General features: G+C 36.6%; 1 protein-coding gene across 4 annotated transcripts in view; it reads right to left on the bottom strand.

The window, feature by feature from the left end:
• atp6v0a1a (ATPase H+ transporting V0 subunit a1a) overlaps window positions 1-23942 on the bottom strand; it is a 43001-nt gene that overhangs the window by 8562 nt on the left and 10497 nt on the right. For 2 of the 4 annotated variants that reach the window (XM_077212383.1, XM_077212382.1), the window contains exons 3-11: window positions 21183-21261; window positions 20926-21023; window positions 18547-18675; window positions 17807-17893; window positions 16991-17073; window positions 11069-11195; window positions 10824-10906; window positions 9982-10075; window positions 2306-2518 (exon numbers count right to left, since the gene is read on the bottom strand). In XM_077212383.1, coding sequence (XP_077068498.1) covers window positions 2306-2518; window positions 9982-10075; window positions 10824-10906; window positions 11069-11195; window positions 16991-17073; window positions 17807-17893; window positions 18547-18675; window positions 20926-21023; window positions 21183-21261 — 993 coding nt within the window. The remainder of the gene's footprint in view (window positions 1-2305; window positions 2519-9981; window positions 10076-10823; window positions 10907-11068; window positions 11196-16990; window positions 17074-17806; window positions 17894-18546; window positions 18676-20925; window positions 21024-21182; window positions 21262-23942) is intronic. The other 2 variants (XM_077212385.1, XM_077212384.1) reach the window with 1 other exon arrangement.

The raw sequence follows: 23942 nt of genomic DNA, 5'->3' as shown, positions 1-23942 counted from the left end.
ACATACCAATGTTAAATGGACTTAAATTCATACGTATAGAACAAACCCATACAATCTCAAAATAAATCTTGCATCTCAGATTCTGTTACTTAATAACAGGCTGGGGAACACATTCACCTGAAAACAGGGTAACTGCTAGTTTAAAATACTCACAACATGTTTTATTCAATATATAGATATACATTGAAATTAGTTTATTCTAATATATGAATACATACATTAGAGGTCAATCGATATTCGTGTTTGCTGATACGATAATATGCTTCAAGAAAATGAATAAACTGATTATTGTACTGATATAAGTAAAATCTATATACTAAATGTTTTAAATAATGTTCTAAGTGTTTTCTTCCTGTTACAGGGTGGCTCAGAAAGCTGCTGGCTACTGTAAAAAAAATGATAAAAATAAACTAATAAAAAGGACTATTGCTTCAATATGTCCTGCAACAATGTTCTATTCTAACAGGATGTCAAAAATAACCCATTAAGCTATATCATGGGGTCTTTAAAATATCCATAAACTACAGCAATAAAAAGCCTACTGTATTTTATTCCTCAAATTAGTCTAAATACGTCTTTCATTTTACTTACCGAGCTCTTAAAGTATAGTATATAATTATAGTATAGAGTTCAAACGACAATGACACAGGTCAATTGTAACAATTACAAAGCAGATTTGAGATCAGATATCAAAATAAAATGACACAATGTTTTCCTACTGTAAAGTTAATCAAATTATTTTATCAGGGCCCCCGTTTCATTGATGTGCTCATTGCAGAGAAATTCAAATGTAATGAATTATATCGAGGTAAAGTTATATTGCAATTTGACTTGGTGGATTCAGTTATACTGGGTAACAGCCTGAAGAATATACCAACCTCCTCTGGCTCAAGATTTCAGGATGTTTATAAAAAATAGGTTTGTAATTCAAACCGAACCGAAAAACTCTCATGGCGTACTGAACGCCCTCTGCTGCACAGGCCCAGCCTTGGCTTATTGTTGAGGCTGACCTCACTTTACCTCTACAAAACTACATTTTCTTCCTTGACATTTGAATAAACAGTAATTAGGGGTGTAACAGTACATGTCTACGTCACAAAAATGTTTTGTACATGTCACATACCGTGGTTACGTGTACACAACAAATGCAGCTTTGTAGCCTAACCACCATTAACCACCAATTATCGCAATAAGCTCTGCGTTTAGTAACTTTTCGATAGTGTCATCTTTTAAATTCTGTCAATTTTATCACGAAAACGCTCTTTTATGTGGCATGACAGATCACCTTATATGTTCCTCAGGTCAAGCAGCAGCGCTGCTAGTTACAAGTTAATACTAGTTAAAGAATAAACATAAATGAATATCTGAAGGTATGTTGAAAGATACAGTACAACTTACTGAAACTTAAATCTTGTGTAATCACTCAATCAGTGTTTCAACGGCATCACGTAACATTACATTTACCTCAGGCAAGTCATTCAGTGTCCACAGCTTTAGTTCACTAGAGAAATTAACTCTTTCGCTATATTAGCCTATATATTCATTATATTTTACTTAACCTGTTAATGATGTCTTGATTATTTAGGGGCAGTTTACACAACACCGTTTTCAACTAAAAACGTAAAACTTTTTAGGTTTTTTGGCCGTTCATTTTCACACGACAACGCAATGACTGAAAACGCAAACTTTTGAAAAACAGGTTTCAAAGTGCAAGTTTTTGAATATGGTCTCTGTGTAAACAATGAAAATGCGAATATCTAAAGATGATCACATCATGCACATGCGTATTACGTGTTCAGTCTATAGCGTTTTTTGTCGTTTTCGCGGAACCATGAATGGGGATCATTTTGACAATGGTGTCATCTGTACACAGAAAACTGAAAGGAAAAACTTCTCTGTTTTAAGCATATCGCTGTTGTGAAAACGTACCCTTAGAGAGTGTTGATTATTATATCTAAGAAAGAAATAGCAACTGAATTTAGGCTAATAGTTTGGGCTCTGTTGTTAACCTTTAATATTATAGTAATGTACAAGTAAGGGCTACCTATTTAGTTTACAGCAAAAACAGAGATCTTTTTTTTTATTCCTAAGAAACTTTGAAATAAAATTGAATTAATTTAAAGTCAGAGACACAATTTGTTCAGTAAACCAGTTTATAAAAAAAAAAGCAATTTTATGTTTAGTTTTCCCCCCCTTGCTGTAACCGAACCCGTACCGAACCGTGACTTCAAAACCGAACCGCCAGTTTTGTGTACGTTACACCCCTAATAAAAACATCAAACAATGTGTGTGTGTGCGTCCTCACCGTGCCCCGACGGAGCGCAAACTGAATGGAATCTAGATCTGACACAGGGCACCAGATCTCAGCGATCAGACACTTCTGAGTGACATCGATGTTGCAGAGGTTCAAAGTGTGATAAATGGCTTTCATCTTCCGGACTTTGATGAACCACACTCGGACGGTCTTGGCAGCCGCCTGTAAAACACGCTGCCTGTGATCCTCCGTCTGATTCAGCACCTAGAACACAAAGCACAGAGGAAGAGGAGGGGTCAAAACAGGAAATGTGAGATCACTGGACAGAGGTGATATGGTCACAATTAGCAGACAAACTGGCTAAACCGACCGTCTGCTAGCGGCCTCGCGTCACCAAGGTCAGATAAATCTCATCACATAGAGGCTCTTTCACCTAGATATCATCATATAGAGACTGTGTCTGTTCCCCGAATTTGGAAATCCAAAAAACATCCAAACCGATCTAAGGTTAAAAATGTAATTGATATTCAACAAATAAAAAATAGATATAATACAGATGAGCAAACGATAAAGCTTGGGTTGCTGAATATTCGATCCCTTACTTCAAAAGCACTCATAGTTAATGATATGATTTCAGATTATAACCTAGATGTGCTGTGTATGACAGAAACCTGGCTAAAACCAGACGATTACATTACTTTAAATGAGTCCACCCCGCATGATTACTGTTATAAACATGAACCTCGCCTGAAAGGCAAAGGGGGAGGTGTCGCTGTAATTTATAGTAATATTTTCAAAACCACTAAAAAATCTAGTTTAAAATATATTTCTTTTGAAGTGTTGGTGCTTAATGTAAAAATATGTAATGTAAACGATAAATCAAGTTTGAGAATTCTGCTGGCAACTGTATACAGGCCACCAGGGCACCATAAAGATTTTATCAAAGAATTTGCTGACTTTCTATCAGAATTAGTATTGACTGCAGATAAAGTCCTAATTGTTGGTGATTTTAATATACATATAGATAATGGAAAAGATGCAATGGGATTGGCATTTAAAGACATTCTTAACTCTATTGGAGTTAGACAACACGTGTCAGGACCTACTCATTGTCGTAATCATACTCTAGATCTAATATTATCACATGGAATCAATGTTGATGCTGTTGAAATTCTGCAGCAGAGCGACGACATCTCAGATCATTATCTAGTCTCATGTAAATTACACTTAGCCAAGGCTGCATGGCCAACTCCGTATTACAAGTGTGTTAGACCTATCACTTCTGCCACTAAAGATTGCTTTATCAATAATCTTCCTAATCAGTTTCATCGTCTCAGCATCCCAGATAGCTTAGAAGAACTTGATATTGCAACAGAAACTTTTAACTCTCTCCTTTCCAGCACTTTAGATACAGTTGCTCCGTTGCACTTAAAGAAGATTAAAGAAAATAGTCCAACACCGTGGTACAACGAGCACACCCGGGCCCTTAAGAGAGCAGCCAGAAAAATGGAGCGCAACTGGAAGAAAACAAAACTAGAGGTATTTCGGATTTCATGGAAGGAGAGCTCGATTGCTTACAGAGAGGCTTTAAAAGCTGCTAGATCTGCTTATTTTTCAACCCTATTAGAAGAAAATAAACATAATCCAAGGTATTTATTTGAAAAAGTGGCTACACTAACGAAAAAGAAAGCTTCAAGCCCAGAAGTTTCCAAGAAACACGGCAGTAATGACTTTATGAACTTCTTCACTTATAAGATTGATAATATTAGGGACAAAATTATAACTATGCAACCGTCTACTACAGTATCGCATCAGGGAGTGCATTATAGTCTCCCCGAGGTAAAATTTGATTCATTTGTTGCCATAGGAGAGGAAGAATTTTTCAAACTAGTTAATTCATCTAAATCGACAACATGTATGTTAGACCCTATACCGACTAAACTACTGAAAGAGATGCTTCCAGAAGTCATAGATCCTCTTCTTAACATCATTAATTCATCTTTGTCTCTAGGATACGTACCAAAAACCTTTAAGCTGGCTATGATTAAACCGCTTGTTAAAAAAACGCAACTCGATCCTACAGAATTAGTCAATTACAGGCCGATCTCAAATCTACCTTTTCTGTCAAAGATACTAGAAAAGGCAGTATCCTCACAACAGTGTTCCTTTCTTAAAAGAAATGGTATCTGCGAGGATTTCCAGTCAGGATTTAGACCGCACCATAGCACTGAGACAGCTCTCATTAAAGTCACAAATGATTTGCTCTTATCATCCGATCGTGGTTGTATCTCTCTATTAATGTTACTTGATCTTAGTGCTGCATTTGACACCATTGACCACAACATTCTCTTAAATAGACTAGAAAACTATGTTGGCATTAGTGGAATTGCACTAGCATGGTTTAAATCATATTTATCTGACCGCTATCAGTTTGTAGCAGTAAATGAAGAGATGTCTTATCGATCACAAGTTCAGTATGGCGTACCACAAGGCTCAGTACTAGGACCGTTGCTGTTCACTCTCTACATGCTACCTTTAGGAGATATCATTAGGAAACATGGAATTAGCTTTCACTGTTTTGCTGATGATACTCAGCTCTATATTTCTTCCAAACCTAACGAAACTCACCAATTCACAAAATTATCGGAATGCATAGTTGATATTAAAAATTGGATGACTAGTAATTTCCTACTACTAAATTCTGAAAAAACAGAGATTCTAATTATTGGACAAAAAACTTCCACACGTAATAACCTAGAATACAGTCTAACACTTGATGGCTGCTCTGTTAAGTCTTCGCCGTCAGTTAGGAACCTGGGTGTGCTCTTTGATACCAATCTTTCATTTGAAAGTCACGTGTCTAGTGTCTGTAAAACCGCATTTTTCCATCTTAAAAATATATCTAAATTACGTCATATGCTCTCATTGACAAATGCGGAACAACTAGTTCATGCGTTCATGACATCAAGGCTAGATTATTGTAATGCTCTACTGGGTGGTTGCCCTGCACGCTTAATAAACAAACTACAGCTAGTCCAAAACGCAGCCACTAGAGTTCTTACCAGAACCAGGAAGTACGACCATATTAGCCCGGTTCTGTCAACACTGCATTGGCTCCCTATTAAACATCGTATAAATTTTAAAATATTGCTGATTACTTACAAAGCACTAAATGGTTTAGCTCCCCAGTACTTGAGCGAGCTCTTAACGCATTATAGTCCTTCACGTCTATTGCGATCTCAAAATTCCGTCCAGTTGATAATACCTAGAATATATAAATAGACTGCTGGTGGTAGATCCTTTTCCTATTTAGCACCAAAACTTTGGAACAATCTTCCTAACATTGTCCGGGAAGCAGACACAGTCTGTCAGTTCAAAGCTAGACTAAAAACACATCTCTTTGACCTAGCATTCACATAACACTCTATAGACTTCTATAATTTAATATTAGGCTGCTTAGATTAGGTCAGCCGGAACTGGGAACACTCCCTCAAATCCTGATGTACTCGTTACATCATAAGAAGAATGGCATCTACGCTAATTTTAGTGTCTTTGTTTATCCCGAGGTTTTCCCGCAGCCTGCCGGATCCAGGCCGTTTCCAGATCTGACGAAGGACTTTCGCCTGGACCTGATGACAATGCAGTGCTGAAGTGCCAACTAGCCTCTCCCTATGGAGGATCCCTATACCACTCTACAGATAAAGCGTTGTGGAATTTTTCGGTTCGCGTACCTACCCGAAGTGATAAGATAAAATAAAAATTCTGCATCAAAATTTATAGACAAGTAGTTTGTTTAGGCATGGTTTGTAAGGAATTATAAACCTGCGCACATATATTCAAACGCACATAACTATAGAATCAATTCTTAATGCGCATGTGAACGCCATCAGCGTCTATCACAGGTTCACGTTTAAAGTCTGTTTAGAGAAAACGGTGTCGTCTTAGCGGCCCCTAATTTAATAACAAACTATCATTTAGACGGAAGTGAATCAATCAAAACTAACTTTAGCTGGAAAAAACATTTTTTGAAACACAAAAGTTCATCAAAAAGTGAAGTTTTGTTTTCTAGAAAGACTATTTAAAATAGGTATTAGGTGGATAAATGTATATTGATCAAAGCAATGTGAATGGGAAAGCCATACTGCTAGAAAAAAGGCCAACCGATTCAACATATCTACAAAACCTAATTGTTGTCAAAAATTGTCTTTAAGGAGGATCCCAGAATAATCTGCTTGTAAAACAATAAAATGTTTTATTTAAAGAGACAAGTTCTTCATTGGCCATGATGAAGTCACAAAAGTACAACAGCCTGAAGTATATGAATCAAAAAGAGTATGCATATCAACACCCAAATTGGGTTTGGGTGCAGGACAACAAAACAGCAATAAATGAACAAATACAAATTATGTCCACTCACTGAAATTGTAGTTCCAAACAATATATTTGCCAAACAATCGGGTCTTCATCAGGCACAATACCCTTGTGGAGTGAGATGTAACTCTTTATAAGCACAGGTGATAACAATGATTAGAAACACACAGAATCATGCGACAAATGATGAAATTAAAATGTGTAAATAAATGTAAAAATGTTACTTTACATTACTACTGTATTTTGATGTTGTTTGTTCCATTGGGCAATCAAAAGTTCTACACAAACTTCCTGTCTTCATGCCCACTTAAACACTTTGACCAAATACAGGAAATATGTTAGTGGTCCAGTGCAAAGAACGAAAGTGTGGGGATTCTCACGTTCTGTCTGTCAAACTGTTCTCACACTCATGAGCTTGTCAAGCTTTTTGAATGACCATAAGAGTTAATTGTTTGACAATCGAACATCAGACCTCAAGCTGTGTTTATTGTTGCATTGAACAAGAAACACACACAAGTAATTAACCAACGCCACCTCACTAGTCTCAATGGTTATAAGTGTTATTCACAGCTATTGCAAGAATAGGGGCTTAAGTTTAATTATTTGTCTATACAGAAAGTATACAAGCTGCTTCTTTTTGCTGTTGTATGAACAGACACACACTGCTGGTAAAGATGTTTATTAATCTTTACCACCCAAACCCTGGTTGTCTGAATATAGCCTATTTATCTTCTATTTAGGTAAAAAGTATTTCACAATCATTCAGGAGTGGCCAAGGAAGTGAGCCAGCATCTGGTCGTCATGTTAGACAGATAGAGTGGCAACATTAATGTCCAAATGCACATTCTCGCTCACTTGGGTGGGACATACACAGTCGCTCACAGTGAAATCAGACACACTCACCCACACTAGAATAACCCACATACTCACCCACGCTGGAAACATGCAGACTCACCCACACTGACAAATAAGACAAACTCGCCCACTCTGGCATTTATGTAATCCTCAATAGTGTGTCCAGAAGACCTTCTGTCTTTCTCAAACAGTAACAAACACAAACAAGGCATGTGTATCAAACTAAAGGAAACCAAATTCTCTCCAAAGCTGGGAGAAGAGCACAGGGACATTAACGATTCATGCCTGACTGAAAGACAAACACAAGCATAGTGACCATTCTCTCTCACCTCCGGGACAAACAGGCCCGCTAATATCTCAAAGTGAGTCAGTGACATGGAACTCGAGTGTGCGTTCTGTCCCAGCCCTGTCAGCACTCTTGTGCTTGGACGTGTTCCTTCATTTCTTTTGAAAAGTCTGAGAGCAAACAGATATGTATGTGGGTTTTCAGGGGGTGTGGGATGAGAGCAAATCAGCAAATAAGTGTGGCGAACATGAAGAACAAACTCCCTCAGTATGTGGGTATGCACAGACAGGAAGGCTCACTATGAGACAGCCGCTGCGAAAGGCACCTTACAGTTGTGACACGATGACAGCTTAAGTTTTTTGACCCAAATCAGATTTTTGTTGATCGATTTCTATGTTGTCATGTTTTATAGGTAGCCCCGCCTACTGAGAAACATCAGTGGCCTAAACCTCTGAGCGCACTACTTGTATTTCTCACAGCCTCGTTTTCATTCCTGACAAAATTAAACATGTCTATTAAAGACCAAATTATGATTGGCTGTGATTTTTTGTTTAATGCAGTATATCGCTTTCAGCGAGTGGTGAAAAATGACATGATGCTAGAAACTTGTATGTGCCACTGTGCAGACAATGAAAAAAAAAATCGAACATGAGAAGTAAGCAGCGGTGATAAACTGCCTTGCCATGTGCTGAAGGTCCAAACTGTGTGGGCATCTGTGTGGACGGGAAGGTATGGGTACTATGTAAATGTGCGAGGACACACTCACCCAAAGTTTTCCTTCCCAAATAAGGCAGAGATTTGAGGGATTCTCTCAAAGACCCAGAGCTGTAACACCATCCAGCAATCCCCCATTAAACCATTGTAGTAGCCTCTAATGACTCACTGAGGGAGATTCCCTCTGCCGCACGGATCGACAGAAAGCGTGTGTGCGTTGGATATTTCTGTCAATTAACCTATGCTTTATTGTAAATCTGTTAGTTTAAACTCAACTCAAGATAATGAATAAATAACTAGAGAAGGAAATTGAAGAAAAAGAGTTGAGACTGAAAGTCTAATTCAGATTTTATTCAGTTTTGCACAGACCTCCAGGGGGTGCCACACAGTATATTAGGGAAGGCAAGAAGAATGATCAATTCAGCAAGTAAAAATAAAACAATATATATATATATATATATATATTCACTCTGTGATCTGGTGACAGGGATCTGTGCAAACCGTTAATAATATACCAGAAAAAAACAGCTAAATAATCTCATTGAAATGGCAACAAGACTAGAAAACTACTATTGAAGTTGCTATTTATAAAAGCACAGTCAAATGCATAAATTTTATATAAATAAAATGGTCAGATTGTATTGTTCTGCTGTATTTTAGTGAAATTTGTAAAAAAAAATAAAAAAAAATAAAGACATCCTACTTGTAACAAAATCTGCCCTTCTCTAATCTAATCTGTGTTTCTGGGCACACTCTTATCTCATGTAATTCCATTAAGCCACTCAGCTGCAGTTTATGAAGCAAATGAAATCAATTGATGTACTTTCAAATTATATTTAGTCATATCATATCACTTAAACACCAACAGGCATTCATAAGTTTACTGGCTCTGGAAACATGTTTGAATCTTTAAGGTTCTTTCCCGCTGTAAACAGCTGTGTTTTGTTTTACAAACTCATTTTATAATCCCTGATAATAACATCTGATCAGACTGTGTAGTTCAGGGACAAAATGAAATAGTCATAACAAATTTATTGATGTTGCTACCATCATAAAATCATGTGTTTTAATGAGGCCCAAGGTCAGGTTAGGGTTACCACTCAAGACGAAAAAAAAAAAAAACGATACGAGGACATAGAGACGTTGGTCAGACCTCAAACAGGCGGTCTTGCCATTGTGTTGGTGCTTACATCATTACTATAGCAACCGATAAAGATACACCGGTTATTGACAATACCGTCTGAAAGAGCAGATCAGATTTCATTATTTGCAAAATGACAGTGCAAACAAGTCAGTCCTGCAGGATTTGAAAACTAAATCAGAACGTGGGCAGAGTGAACAAAGCAACAATTCTAACAGCACTAGAGCAGGTCTGGACTGAAGAACCCTGATCAGTCTTTCACCTCATGCAATAAAAAGATGAACTTTAGAAAAAAGAATCAGCCTACATTCACTTATTTTATTTTTAGAGAATGTGTGTGTGTGTGTCCTCACGTCTTACCATCTGGAGATCGTCAATTCGAGAGTTGACTCCGGCAGCCATTTCTCTCCTCTCTTGTGGGGTCTCGGGACAGGGGTATAGAGATGCCCGAAACCTAACATAAATATATTAGTAAAAGACTGCATTAGATCTTTATTGTGATTGTGCGGAGTACACAAAAATACAAGTAAATAACACAATGCAATATGTATGACCATGCGATATTTATATTTTATGAATTTGTCAAATATTTGTCACAAGTTTGCATTCATTAAGATTTTTTTGATCAAAAGGGGCAATAACAAATGATAATGTTGCAAAAGATTTATATTTCAAATGTATCTTGTTCTTTTAAACTTTCTCAAAGAATCCTGAATAAGCAAAACAACTGTTTTATAATAATAAGAAATGTTTCTTGAGCACCAAATCATAACATTAGAATGATTTCTGAAGGATCATGTGACTGAAGACTGATAATGTAATGATATATGTAATGATGCTGAAAATGTAATGATGCTGAAAATTCAGCTTTATCATCAAAGGAAAAAATTACTTTTCCAAAATATACTAAAATAGAAAACAATTATTTTAAATTGTAATATTATTTCACAATATTACCGTTTTTACTGTGTTTTTGATCAAATAAATGCAGCCTTGGTGAATAATAGAGAATTCTATCACAAACAATAATAATAATAATAAAAAAATCGTATTAACCCCAAACTTGAAAAGTATTATAAGGAACAAGTCTGCAAAATCTGAGAACAACCTCATGTTTTTACAATCTCGTGTAAATACAGTTTTCTTCTGTTTCGGTCTCTATGTTGTGTGACTACTTATTATTGGCAGTGATGCTCTCATACCCTTCACAAATCTTCTTGACTCTGTTCTTCAGCTGGTCTCCCTGGAAGAAAATGATAAACACCGACTTGTGCACATGGTCTCCCTGAAAAAAGAGGGGAAAAAAGAGAGTGTTGCCATTAAATATGTAGTATACTTAACTAATAATCCAAACTGAAAACTATATAGACAAGAGATTACATTTTTAGCTTGCTATCTAAAGTTATCTAAAAGCTATTTATTTTTCTCTCACACAGGGCAAACTTACTGTGGCGGGGTCCTCAAGTGGGTCCTCGATGTCTGCCTGCCGCAGGAAGACGTTTCCACGGCAAACTCTCCACAGCATCCTCTCGAAGGTGGGAATCCTCTCCCTGCCTATCACCCCTGCAACAAACCTGCAACCAGTGTCAAACATGAGTGAACTCCAACAGCAGATATCTGGATAATGAAACTGATATTCAAAACAACAAACATTTTGCTGTACTTCAAAAGGTTTAATATTAATCCTTATTTGGAAAATATGATTTTACTTATATGAAATTTGGGTGGGTTGCACCAATAACAATTCTTCTTAAATCTGGATTAAATCCAGTTTTATTTAATAATACTGCAACACCAATCTTCTTGTTACATACTTGTTATTTTATTTTTACAGTAACCCTAGGTTAACTTCAATTCTGTTTTTCCATTACTTTAAACCTAGATTGAAACGTCAACTAGAGATTAAATTTAAACTTGCAGCAGAGGTTGTGCTGGTGAGAGACACACACAAGAGGATATCTCTGCATATAAAGTTTATTATATATTAATAAAAAAAGTTGCATATGCCCTCAGGAAGCAAAGCACTTGTGTCTGATCTTTCGGTTTCAGATCAGATCAGAGTTATTAAGCGCAACAAGCCATGGAAAAGATCTCAATGTGTTACTCGTGCTGACTGACACGCCTGAGGTGCGCGTACAGAAAGCCACCTCTCTCAGACAGCATATCATCCTGAATTCAGATCTCTTTAGCTTCATATTGCACTACAACAGTCAGATACAGAATTATTTTAAAATATCTGTCTTGGCGAGTATTCACCTCTTTAGTGAAAAATAACTTTTGTAGCTTTAATAATAATCCATTTATTTGTAATTAAAAACCTAAAGACTACGCAATGATTGTTTTTGATTATTCAATTTCTGCATTATTTCTTACCTGAATGCTACTGTTAAAAAGATGTCAAATGAAAAAAAAAAAGTAATGCACTGTTAAATTAATTTGTTTCTTACCGGTATATTGTTTTTGTTCTACCGCTTGTTTATTGCATCTCTGTTCTTATTTTTAACTCTTTCCCCATCAGCATTTCTAAAAAATGTTGCCACCCACTGACAACATTTTTGATCATTTTCACAAAACTTTCATGGTCTCCATGCAATAAAATAATTATTTAATTTAATACATTGCATGTTTAGATATTCCTTCATTTCTTTCTGCTTTTAAAAAAAAAGTATTCTAGCTTCATGCATTCTTATATTATCAACACTTTAATAAGTTTAATAAAAAAGGCAAGATCTTGAACAGAAAGCTGAGAAAAAGCGGGTTTATTTAACAGACTACAACATGCACATAAGAAAATGCTTCTTTCTGCTTCTTCTTCATCTGTGTTTTGATCCAGAGATCCTGTACTCTTTCAGAAGATGTGTAATTGTGCCCTCTACCGTATAACAGTAGAAACATGTATTGCCGGAAAGTTCTGTCAATGGCGAGGAAGCGTTGTGTCAAAAATGACGAAAAATAATAACAAAGATAAAATAATAAAAATAACTATATTGTGTGTGACAGAGCTCTCTGTCACCGGCTGGGACAGCACTTGCACTCCCATCCCCATCTAATACTTTACACATTATGTTACACATTTTCAGCTGTATAGCCTTTTCCTCGGGTGCACACTTGGGTTTGTGATACCGGTAGTTTTGCATATTTTTGCAGTTTAGCCATTATACATCAAATATTCCTGCTATCATGTCATATTTCAAAATTCACACGCACACACCAGACAAGTTTTATTATAACATCTTTATTTACATATCTGCATATTTGTTAGTAGGTGTCTTTGTTCGTGCTGTGAAGTGTGGAAGTTAAGGAGTGCAATTTGAGGTTCAATTGGAGACTATTGAAATCATTTTTAGTAGAAGGAAATTCAGCCAAGAGCTCAGTGTAAATATAATTATATGTATATTTTTTTGTTATTGTTTATATATATATATATATATATATATATATATATATATATATATATATATATATTAGTGGTGGGCCGTTATCGGCGTTAACGTGCTGCGTTAACGTGAGACTCTTATCGGGCGATAAAAAAAATATCGCCGTTAATCTATTCACAAAGTTTGGTTGGGATCATAAAATAGATTTTTCGAATATCGTTATATTTTCGCGCAAATCGCGCAGCAGGGTATTTTCCTGTCAGGGACACAAGGTGTATACTTTTACATGTTACGTTGATCGTTCCTCTCGTTACTTTACATGTTGTTAAATGAGTTTATTCCAAGCGCGCTGTATCTTTTTTATGGGCATGAGCGATGCTCAATTTACAAATGAATCACTCTTTTGGGTCGATTCTGTTCAGAATCAGAATCAGAATCAGAATCAATTTTATTGCCAAGTAGTGTTGTGCACATACAAGGAATTAGCTTTGGTAATAAGGTGTTACCGAGGCTGCTATATCAGCGCCAACTTGAGAAAAAAATACAGCATGAAATGAGGAGAGGTGAGGAGAAAAAAAAAGGCGACCCCCAGACTATGCTCCTGTAAGGAGAACAGTCTGGGAACAGGAAAAAACACCTCAGCAACATTAGCACATAAACAGTACACTCTACAAACAAGACATTGCAACATGGTGGGGAGTGGGGGATGGAGGTAGTCCAGCCCAGGCAAGCAGCATCCGGTCCTGCAGCCATTATGGCGCTGGTCACAGACCCGCCTGTCAGACTGGGGGTACGAAGCGGCGAAGGCGTGGGATGGGGTGTGGGTTAGGTGCATATCTGTGTATGTGTAAGTTCATGTGTGTGTAGGCCTGGAGAGAGTCGCTAAGCCAGCACCATAATCTAGGAGCCTCAGTCCGCAGGATTGTCATAGCGATACACAGCAAGTTGCCATGGAGACAACCTTGATCATGTCCCAGGCAGAGTCAACAATCAGCAGGTGTCTGAGGAGTCGGGGAAGGAATGCAAGAGCGGCTCACTGCAGTGCTCTTCCGGGAGAGTTGTTGTTCCAGCAACGGCCTTGGCCAAGGCCAGTGCTGGTTTGGGGGTGCCGAAACAGATAAGATTGGGATTGTTTGGTCTTCGGGCGAGTAGCCGCATTCAATTTATACAGGCTATTCTCCTGGTCCGTTTTGGTCTCTGAAACGATCCATTTGCCTTTGCAAAGCTGTGAGCTTCTCCATGATGTTATCCATATTGTGGTTCATAGACCCAGTCTGAGTGCTGACAGCTCTGCCCACCGCTTCAATCATCACGGGCAGCCTTGCGGTGCTTTTGACAGCTGTCACCGTCTGCTTAGTTCCTCGATAAACCAGGGCAATGCCTAATCAAATCAGCAGAAGACCTGTTATCATGGTGCCGAATAGGTAGATATCTTCAACGTCCTCCACGGAAAGAGCCGCCAGACACACGACCCGCCACCTCTCCCACGCGTCCATCGTGTAGCCAGCTATGAACGTCCCGGCAGGGCAGGCAGGTTCCCCCGAACCCAAGCTTCTCGTCGAGAAGATGGTGTCAATTGCGTTGAGAGACCAGTTGATCAAATCCATAATTTCTTGGTTTTGGAGAGCAGTGTAGCGAGAGTCTCTCAAAGTTCAAAGACTTCATCAAACAAGTTGGCAGTTCTGTCTAAATCGGTTCGCGAATCAGTTCAGTTCAGTTCCTCATGCACTGAATCACTGAAGCGCGTTCAATCACACTCGACTCGAAGTCGTAACAGGAAGATTTAAGAACATCAAGGGCTACAGTTTAGTCTAGTGAAAGCAAATCTGCAAATGCATCATATTTTTGCCAGCGATGAAGATCTTTATTACTTGAACATCTTCGTAAGCTGTCTGTGATTGATTCCGAAGGACGATACATTCGATTTAATTTCATTCAGGTAATACATTTTACAACCAAACAGATTATTACGCCACGATAGCACTACTAAAAAGTATGACATTATCCGTTGGACATATACATTAATTTATAGGCTACAAAAAACAAAAAAAAAACGCTTCAGAGCGTCGGCGCACTGTCAAAGGTTAACAGGTTTAAGCTACAGTTTATTAAATGAACACCCGCCATCCCGCGGTAATGTGTGTGTATTGCGCAGGGGCATAGTCACACGAATAGTTTACATTGATTGAAACTAATTTTAAAGGAGGAGGCTATTGGCGGTAAAGGCAGGTTCACATAAAATCATTATGACATATGACATTATTTTTTGATCTAACGAGCATCTGGTTTGGCGATGCAAAAACGGGCTACGTCGTGCTTATTTTTTCTTCTTCTTCCAATTAGCCTACTATGTTAAAAAAAATGACGAAAACATGTTACTTGTTCAATTAATAAACAGTTTGTTTGATGACAAATCATTAAAGATGAAATTGGCCTCCCTTTCTGTCATTGTAATTGTGCGTTTTATTTATTTATTTTATTTTATTATTTTTTTGAACGATATTCGACATTTGCTCCTCTATTTTCGAATGGCATTTTTGGCAGAAGTTCACATCCCTACGCGAGGCGACCTATTCTCAAAGACTTACTTTTAGACATTATTTGGGTAGCACAAATATTCTGAATGTCTTCGGCAGAATTCAAATGAGCCATTTTAATCTAGATTAATCTAGATTAATTCCAAGATTCAGGTGAGATTAATCTAGATTAAAAAAAAATAATCTATGCCCACCTCTAATATATATATATATATATATATATATATATATTATTTTTTATTTTTATTTTTTTTTGGTTTTGTATTTTTTGTACTCTTTGGGACGGTTTGGACTTAAAATAAAGAACCCTTGCACTAAAGTGCTATTGTGGCTGAGCCATCATTCTTGTGCCGAGAGCCTTCTACCAACACGCCTCTTCACAGTGATTATTAATATAGTAATTATTTTAAATAAAAGAATTGGAAGAAAAGATGAAAATTGTTTTATAATTGAATAGTTACCCTCTGAATCGTAAACAAATTGAATCGTGAATTAAGTGAAGATTCACATAAAGAGTCACTGTTTAGATTTAAATAAGCAAATACTTCAGAGTCAATAACTTGATCATTATTGCTGTTATTATTATGTTTCTAGCATGTTATAATTTTGGCATCCATTCTTCCAACCTAATTAATGAAGGGATTAGCTTTTCTTTTCTTAAACAACCATGTAAAAAGACAAGTCATGGTCATTCCAGGATGACAAGATTGACTCTTGCATTGTCAATACAAGATATTGACCAAAAATGTAAGCATCTCTTCATGGGAATAACATCACAACATTTATTTCCATCAAGAGCGGCATCAATTTTTGGTCACAATATTGTCTTGACAGTGCAAGAGTCGAGCACTCTGTAAAGTCTCCTCCAGCAAAAGACTTTTAATGAATTTAAGGTCTGGACTCAGAAATGCCAATTCATGTGAGAAAATGATTATTGATCCCTCCCAACCATTGTTTAACAGTTTGAGCTTGATGAATCTTGACATTGTCATTCTGGAGTATGGCCATGATGTGTCTTCCTACATGAATAATTAAGAAATGAAAAGCTACACACTCCATCAATTAGGATTAGAAGAACTGTAGCCAAACATACTGTATAAAATGATAGAAACATAATAATCACAGCAATAATGATCAAGTCATAGACTCTTAAGTATTTTCCTATTTAAATCCGAACACAGTGACTTTTTTTGGCTAGGCAGTGTATATAAACTTAATTTTTCTAGAGTTCAAGCAGTAACTGTGAGCTGTTATCTTTAAGGGATGCCGCTTACGAGGTAAAATGATGTGGAAATACACCGAAAGCAATTCAGAAGAATGAGTTCTAGAACACAGTTCTGAATATTACACTGTAATATCTAGAACTACGTAATACGTATGAAGCATCCATGTTTCAGCTGTCCATTTAAAATAGCTCCTTAAGACAGAGAGACCAAAACCCACTGACTTACTCACCCAAGCCTGAGAGGAGCGACGCGTCCGACATCTTTCGGATCCAGTAGATTTGACGACTCTTCCAAAAGAGAAGGATCTTCCATCTAACAAAAAGAGAAAACAACAATTTATTAAGTTATTCATCTCTTTCTGTAAAAATGATCTGATTTTAAAGTTCATTCTAGTGTTGTTTTAGGAAATTGTTTTCCAATGAAGGTTGTAGTTAACTTAATATTGTTAGATGCTGAAATTACATTAATAGTTAAAGTACTTCTTTCATATTATAAATAAAGAACAAATTTCTGTGACCTTATGTCATCGTAATTCTTCAATGGAATAACCATTAAAAAGATTTATATCACAGCCAATCTTATTATTTAATAATACTCATTCAGCCGATGCACTTATTACAGGGATAACCAGAGGTGATGTGCCTATCTCAAGGACACAGGGATGGTAGCACATGAATTAGTCCATTTTAGGGTTTGAAACTGCTTTTTTTTTTTTTTTTCGATGTTTAACCCCTGAGCCACACCATCCTCACACCACCCACCACCAGTCTCTGTGAGCACCCAACAAGCTTGTGTAAGAGTAAAGTGAATGATTAAAAGACAACTTAACTGCAAACTGCATACTCAAATGATCTTTTACAACTCGTAAAATAAATATATCACAATAACATGTTAAAGTTCAGATCAGTGTTCAGGAAGCAGAGAAATGTATGGTCAAAAATTTCTGAAAGATAGAAAGGAAAAACCCTGGTAGGAGCTAATTATCGCGGGCACAAAAGGCTGTTTTTTACATTTTCAAGGAGTTTGTGAATAGGGAGTCGAACACCTTGCAGAACTGGTCTTGGGAAGGGCAGTTTGACATCATCATCAGCGGTTGAGATGTGGCCAGGAATTCAGAGAATGGCCTTTCAATCTGTCAGACATGCATCTGCCTTTGTCAGCGCGAACATTATCACAGACATATTGAAAAACATGTTTTGGTTCCTCTGTTTGTGTTATTGTACTTCTTCATTTGACTATTGAAGGGTGGCCATTTTACACGGTAAAGGGGAACACTAAGTTCCCAATTCATTTTAAATGGAAAAGAAGTGGAACGTGGTAAAACAAAAGCTGTCAAGGATAACGGCACCGCAGCAAACTTGAGCATAAAAAAAGATTCTTATAACCAACTGCTAGCAATGTCATCTTTTCATGTAATTTTCTCATCAGAGATGACTTTATTCAAAACTAATTAAATTGAATTTAGCTTTTATTTAGTCAAAAAACAACATGGAGGATAAGTTTATGACAGTCTTTTATGACTTTATTAGCCATTTCTTACATGAAACATAGGACTAAATATTACAGTAATCTTCTCATTGAACTGCAGCATATTTTTGCTCGAGCTGAAGCAGTAACAGAAATCATTGTGGTTTCACACCGCCTGTGTGCAAAACGTCTGTGCACAAGAGAGTCTGCAAGATCACAAGCAAAACTCTCTGCCTGATATATACCGTGTAAAATGCCTCTAAAACCACAGGAAACTCTAAAGGCTAAAGGTTTAGTAAGAGATGAGATATTGCAGACCTCATCAAAGAACTGCTGTGTTCGTCTGAGGATGTGCTTGAGCTCAGTCAGCTCCAGGAAGTTCTTCTTCAGAGCTTCTTGGTTGGTGTTGATCTCTTTCAGCTCATTCTCCAGCTTTTCAAAGGTGGCCTACAAAAGGACAGAAATGATTTGGTGCACTTAAAACTGTTTACAGCTGTCAAATTCACACATATTACCTCTACTGTTCCAAAACATAATTAATTAGCTAATAAGCGCAAATAGAGGCAAAATAATAAATTATGTGTGTGTGTGTGTGTGTGTATACACATTTAAAAAAAATTTTTTATTAAAGCTGCTGTAGGTAACTTTTGTAAAAAAAAAATATTTTTTACATATTTGGTAAAACTGTCATTATGTCCTGACAGTAGAATATGAGACAGATAATCTGTGAAAAAATCAAGCTCCTCTGGCTCCTCCCAGTGGTCCTACTGCTATTTGCAGAAATACAGAAACTCCCGGTCAGAAACAACCAATCAGAGCAAGGAGGAATGTCTGAGCAGTTTCAACCACGCTCGTGTATGCGCTGATCACACCCCTCTCTTGCACAGCGCGAGCGCGTACCGTCGTTCAAACTCAAGATTGCCGGTGTGCTGCAGCTGTGCTAATGGCGGAGAAACAACCTAAACTGCCAATTTCTCGAGTGGCACCTGCTCATAAAACAAAGAGGTAAAAGGAAAAAGACCGATGAAGATAAACAAGCGAAAAAGAAAGAATTAGACAGAGCCCATTGACTCGGTGTCAAAACTCTAGCCGCATAACATGTAGATAAAATGTCACGCACTGTGCTAAGCAACAATAGAAACCTGCTAATTCACTGGCTTGTCATGTTGCTGAAATAATGTACTAGCAAACCTTATCTAGCATTACAAATCGCTAGAATAATTACTTACATACTGTAACATTAGTTACCGTTATATTAACATTATCTTACAAGCTATTTATAACTTATAGAAAGAGTGCAACGTTTTAAAGTTACATGTATTGCAAAATACATAATGATTTGAGGACCAAGTTTATAGTCAAAGTATGGGCAGGCCATAGTCAATGTAAAGCATATTGTTGATGTTTCGTCCCTATTAGTGAATGTGCCATAACTGTTTATCCGCCGTCATCGGTGGTCCTGCTTACTAGCCTGCGCGTTCACGGCAGGCTCCGCTGTGGGGGAGGAGCTGTGGAGGGAAGGCTGTAGCGCAGCAGAGAGCAAGGGGGGTGGACCTGTAAGTTGTGCTTGTTCAAATTTTCAGGCTGTCAACGTTTTCTCAAAACTCCCTACTGCAGCTTTAAGTATCTTATGCTCGCCAAGGCTGCATTTATTTTATCTTAAATACAGTAAAAAAAAGTGAAACATTATTACAATGTAAAATAACTGAGTTCTATTGTAATATATTTTAGAATGTAATTTATCTCTGTGATGGCAAAGCTACATTTTCAGAGGTTATAACTCCAGACTTCAGTGTCAAGTGATTCTTTATAAATCATTGTAATAAGTTGATTTGGTGGTCAAGAAACATTTCTTATTATTTTTTCAGGATGATTTCATGAATAGCAAGTTCAAAAGATAATTTCATATAATTAATTTAAATTTAAACACTTTTCAACATAATTAACTACTTTTATCAAAACTAGTCAGTATTGAATGAAACATAAGATTGTTTGTAATCAATATTTCTCTCTTTCCATAAAGCATCTCTGATTTGTTTTTAGAACTGTTCATCAATACATTAAGTGATTTGTCTTCTCAGTGAAGGATACGTGTAATACTGCCTTAGAATTAGTCCAAAATAAGGTCTCTTAAGCCGGGTGCACACTGTGCGATTTATTATCGTCCTTTACGAACATGATCCTCACTGTAAGCCCTGTCACACTATAAGATCTCAGTTGTCATTGATGTCAGACTGTACGAAAGTCAAGACACGTTAAAAACGGACGCACGCAAGAAAACTTGTCTGGAGTTTTACATCATCAGTCAATGACACATTCAGTGACTGTGAGCTGCATTACACCCGGGATTGAAATGATGACTAGAGAAATCTCTAACGTTAATTTTGGTCATGGCTAGTCTTGAAAAAAACGAAGACAATTTGACGGTCGTCTAAAGTAACTAACGATCAAATACTTCCGATTTTAGCCTAGGATCAGAGGAATCTTTTAGGATTTGCCAAATTTGTCTCAGACTGCACAGTGTGCACCCGGCTTTAGGAGGCAGTATAATTAAGATGCCTACCTTTTGGAACAACCTTCACATAATCCCTTAATATACTGCCACTTTAGTTAGCCATTTTAAATATGGGTTCTGATTATTTCTACTTTTCATTTTCAGCCTTATTTTGAGTTGTGCATGACTCTTTTTCTTTTTACCTCCAAGTCAATCATGTCTCGTGGAAAAGGGACCTCTGGATTCTCCCCTGTGTCTACAACAGGTATGTTAGCCTTTTTGATTTCCTTCTCAACAAATCCTTGAAAAGAAAAAACAACTGATATAAAGCAGAGAAAACAGAGCCAGAAAAAAAATATGTTCTTGAACTTCTTTCCACTGAATTTAATCAGAACACAGGATGCTGTGTCAGCAATGATTTCAAGCTCACCATAACAACAATGCTGACTCAATAACTTACTTAGTTTGCGGTCCATCTCCTCACAGCGACGGACTTCATTCACAAACTTCCTCTGGAAAACATTCACATCTGGGTTCAGCTGCAATTCAAAAGAGAAGAAAAGCAATTGATCTATTAATGCACAATTACCATTCTCTCAAAGGCAGCAATTAAGGAAGCCAAATTCACTGCTAGGAGTATAGAGAAAAATAGCAAATAGCAGAAGTAATTTGTTGGGGGGGATGGGGGGGGTCTGGGGCATCGTCCCCCATGGGAAATTTTTTATGATTTTAACATGTAAATTAAGCATTCTGGTGCATTCTGACAAGAAAACGTTTTGCTTCAAGACATTTGCTTCAAGCAAAAAAAAAATAATAATACGGTATTGACAATTTGATTCCATATTGATTAAGTTGGGGCCTAATAGGTACAGTACATAAGAAAAAAAATCTCTCTCAACTAATGCTGTAAAGTAAACCATAAGGAACCCCAGTTGGTACATCATTCTAATATTAAAGTTTAAAAATAATTTATTTGTAAGCTACGTACATTTAAATCACACATAAGGCAGTTTTTATAATAATGTTATAATACATTTTTAATGACATAATTATGTTTCTACTTTTTAAATGGTGTCTGTCATAAGTAAATATAATTTATTTTGAAGCAATATTCTCATCATGTATGAGAACAAAATTATAATAAAATATGCGGATGACTCAGTGATTCTGAGTTTACTTAAGCCAGTTTTTATCAGTTAAGGTTCTTATCTAAAGTGAAACCTTTGTTTTCATTCAAAGACTTTGAAAGAGTTATACATGTTTTTATCTCCTCTAGATTGGACTATTGTAATGCCCTCTATGCTGGTGTCAGCCAGGCATCTCTCTCATGCCTGCAGTTGGTGCAGAATGCTGCAGCTAGACTATTAAAAGGGTTACGTAAACGTGATCACATTTCTCCTATACTGGCCTCCCTTCACTGGCTTCCAGTACATTTTAGGATTGAGTTAAAATTTTTAGTGTAGTCTCAGATTGCATGCTCTTGGCGGTCCCTAGAGTTAGGCTTAAAAATAGGGGAGATCAAGCCTTTTCAATTGCGGCCCCTGAACTATGGAATAATTTACCATTGTCTGTGAGGCTGGCCCCAACACTCTCCGCTTTTAAATCTAGTCTTAAAACATATTTATTTTCCTTGGCTTTTACTTCAGTCTGAGAGCTGTGTTTTGTCTTCTCGTTGTCATTTTATTTGTGTTGTCTATTTTATGATTTTGGATGTTTAGCACTTTGGTCAACTTCTGTTGTTTTAAATGTGCTCTAGAAATAAACTTGACTTTGATTTTGACTTTTGACTTTAGGAGAATGAGACCTCACATGGCCCAATTATTGAGGACTTTGTCAACTGGTGTGAGGAATCTTATTAAGTTGGCTTGGAAAAGCCAACCTACTGATATTGTATTTAAACTTATTATTATTCTTCCTCTTCTTCTTCTTCTTCCTCTTCTTCTTCTTCTTCTTCTTCTTCTTCTTCTTCTTCTGAGCCAAATTTTAGACTGTATCTCCTCCTAGACCGTTAAAGCTACGACCACCAAACTCGGGTCAGACCTTCAGACTGTTCTGACTTGAGTTGCTATATCTTTTCAGACTGATTTGAGTTTCAGTTTTCTTAAAAAATAATATTAAAAATCATAAAAATCCCATAGACTTTCATTGACCAAATGTCCAAGACTGTTTGAACTGTTTAACTGCCAGAAGCCCTTGATACTCATTTAAGCTTTAAGCTATGTATCTTCTTTCTAACTAATAACTTATATTTCTTTCTTTATTTCTCTCTCTCTCTCTCTCTCTCTCTAACTAATCTATATATCTTTCTAACCAATCATTCATTAAGTTGTTTCATTAAACTTTTTCTATCTCTCTATCTACAAACATATATCTATCTATCTATCTATCTATCTATCTATCTATCTATCTATCTATCTATCTATCTATCTATCTATCTATCTATCTATCTATCTATCTATCTATCTATCTATTTATCTTCAAACTGTTTCTATTTATCTATCTCTTTCTACCAAATTTATCTTTCTTTCTAACTAATCTTTCTTTCTTTTTAACCAATCTTTATTTTTCTTCCTTACTAATCAATCAATCTTTCTTTCTTTCTTTCTTTCAACTATTCTTTCTAACTATTCTTTCTTTCTTACTTTTTTCTTCCTTTCTTTTTTACTTTTCTTTTCTTTATTTTTTTTCAAACTAATTATTCTTTCTTTATGCAAACTTTTTAAAACTTTCTGGCTAGGCTTTTCCAAGCCAACTTAAAGTTTGTCTACGAACTTTACCATCTAGTTTACAGTTTAATATAGTAAAGACTAAGGACATGCTCATTGATTTTAGGAAGAGTACTCATCCAAGTGAACCTACCTCAATTAAAGGCCAAAAATAGAGTATGTACAATCATTCAAATACCTTGGGACTATTATTGATGAGAAACTGAATTTTGAAGAGAATTGTGAGGCTCTGTGCAAAAAGGGTCACCTGCATTTGTATTGCCTAAGGAAATTATCTGTGTTTAATCTTGACCGAACAATAATGAAGATGTTTTATCATGCGTTTATTGAATCGGTGTTATCCTTTGCCACGGTAGTATGGTTTGGTCATATATCTTAAAGGCAAAAAATCATTTAGACCAGATAGTAAAATGGTCTGGCCGTCTGATAGGTGTCAAAACCAGGAGTGGCATCCCTATATGCCAAAGAGTTACAAAGGATGGCCTTTTCAATTT

This window comes from Siphateles boraxobius, unplaced genomic scaffold (assembly GCF_051911475.1).
Source record: "Siphateles boraxobius isolate OS27281-9 unplaced genomic scaffold, OSU_SipBor_1 66, whole genome shotgun sequence".
NCBI lineage: Eukaryota > Metazoa > Chordata > Actinopteri > Cypriniformes > Leuciscidae > Siphateles > Siphateles boraxobius.
The sequence above is the reverse complement of the archived record's forward strand: the minus strand, read 5'-3'. Positions and strand labels throughout refer to the sequence as shown.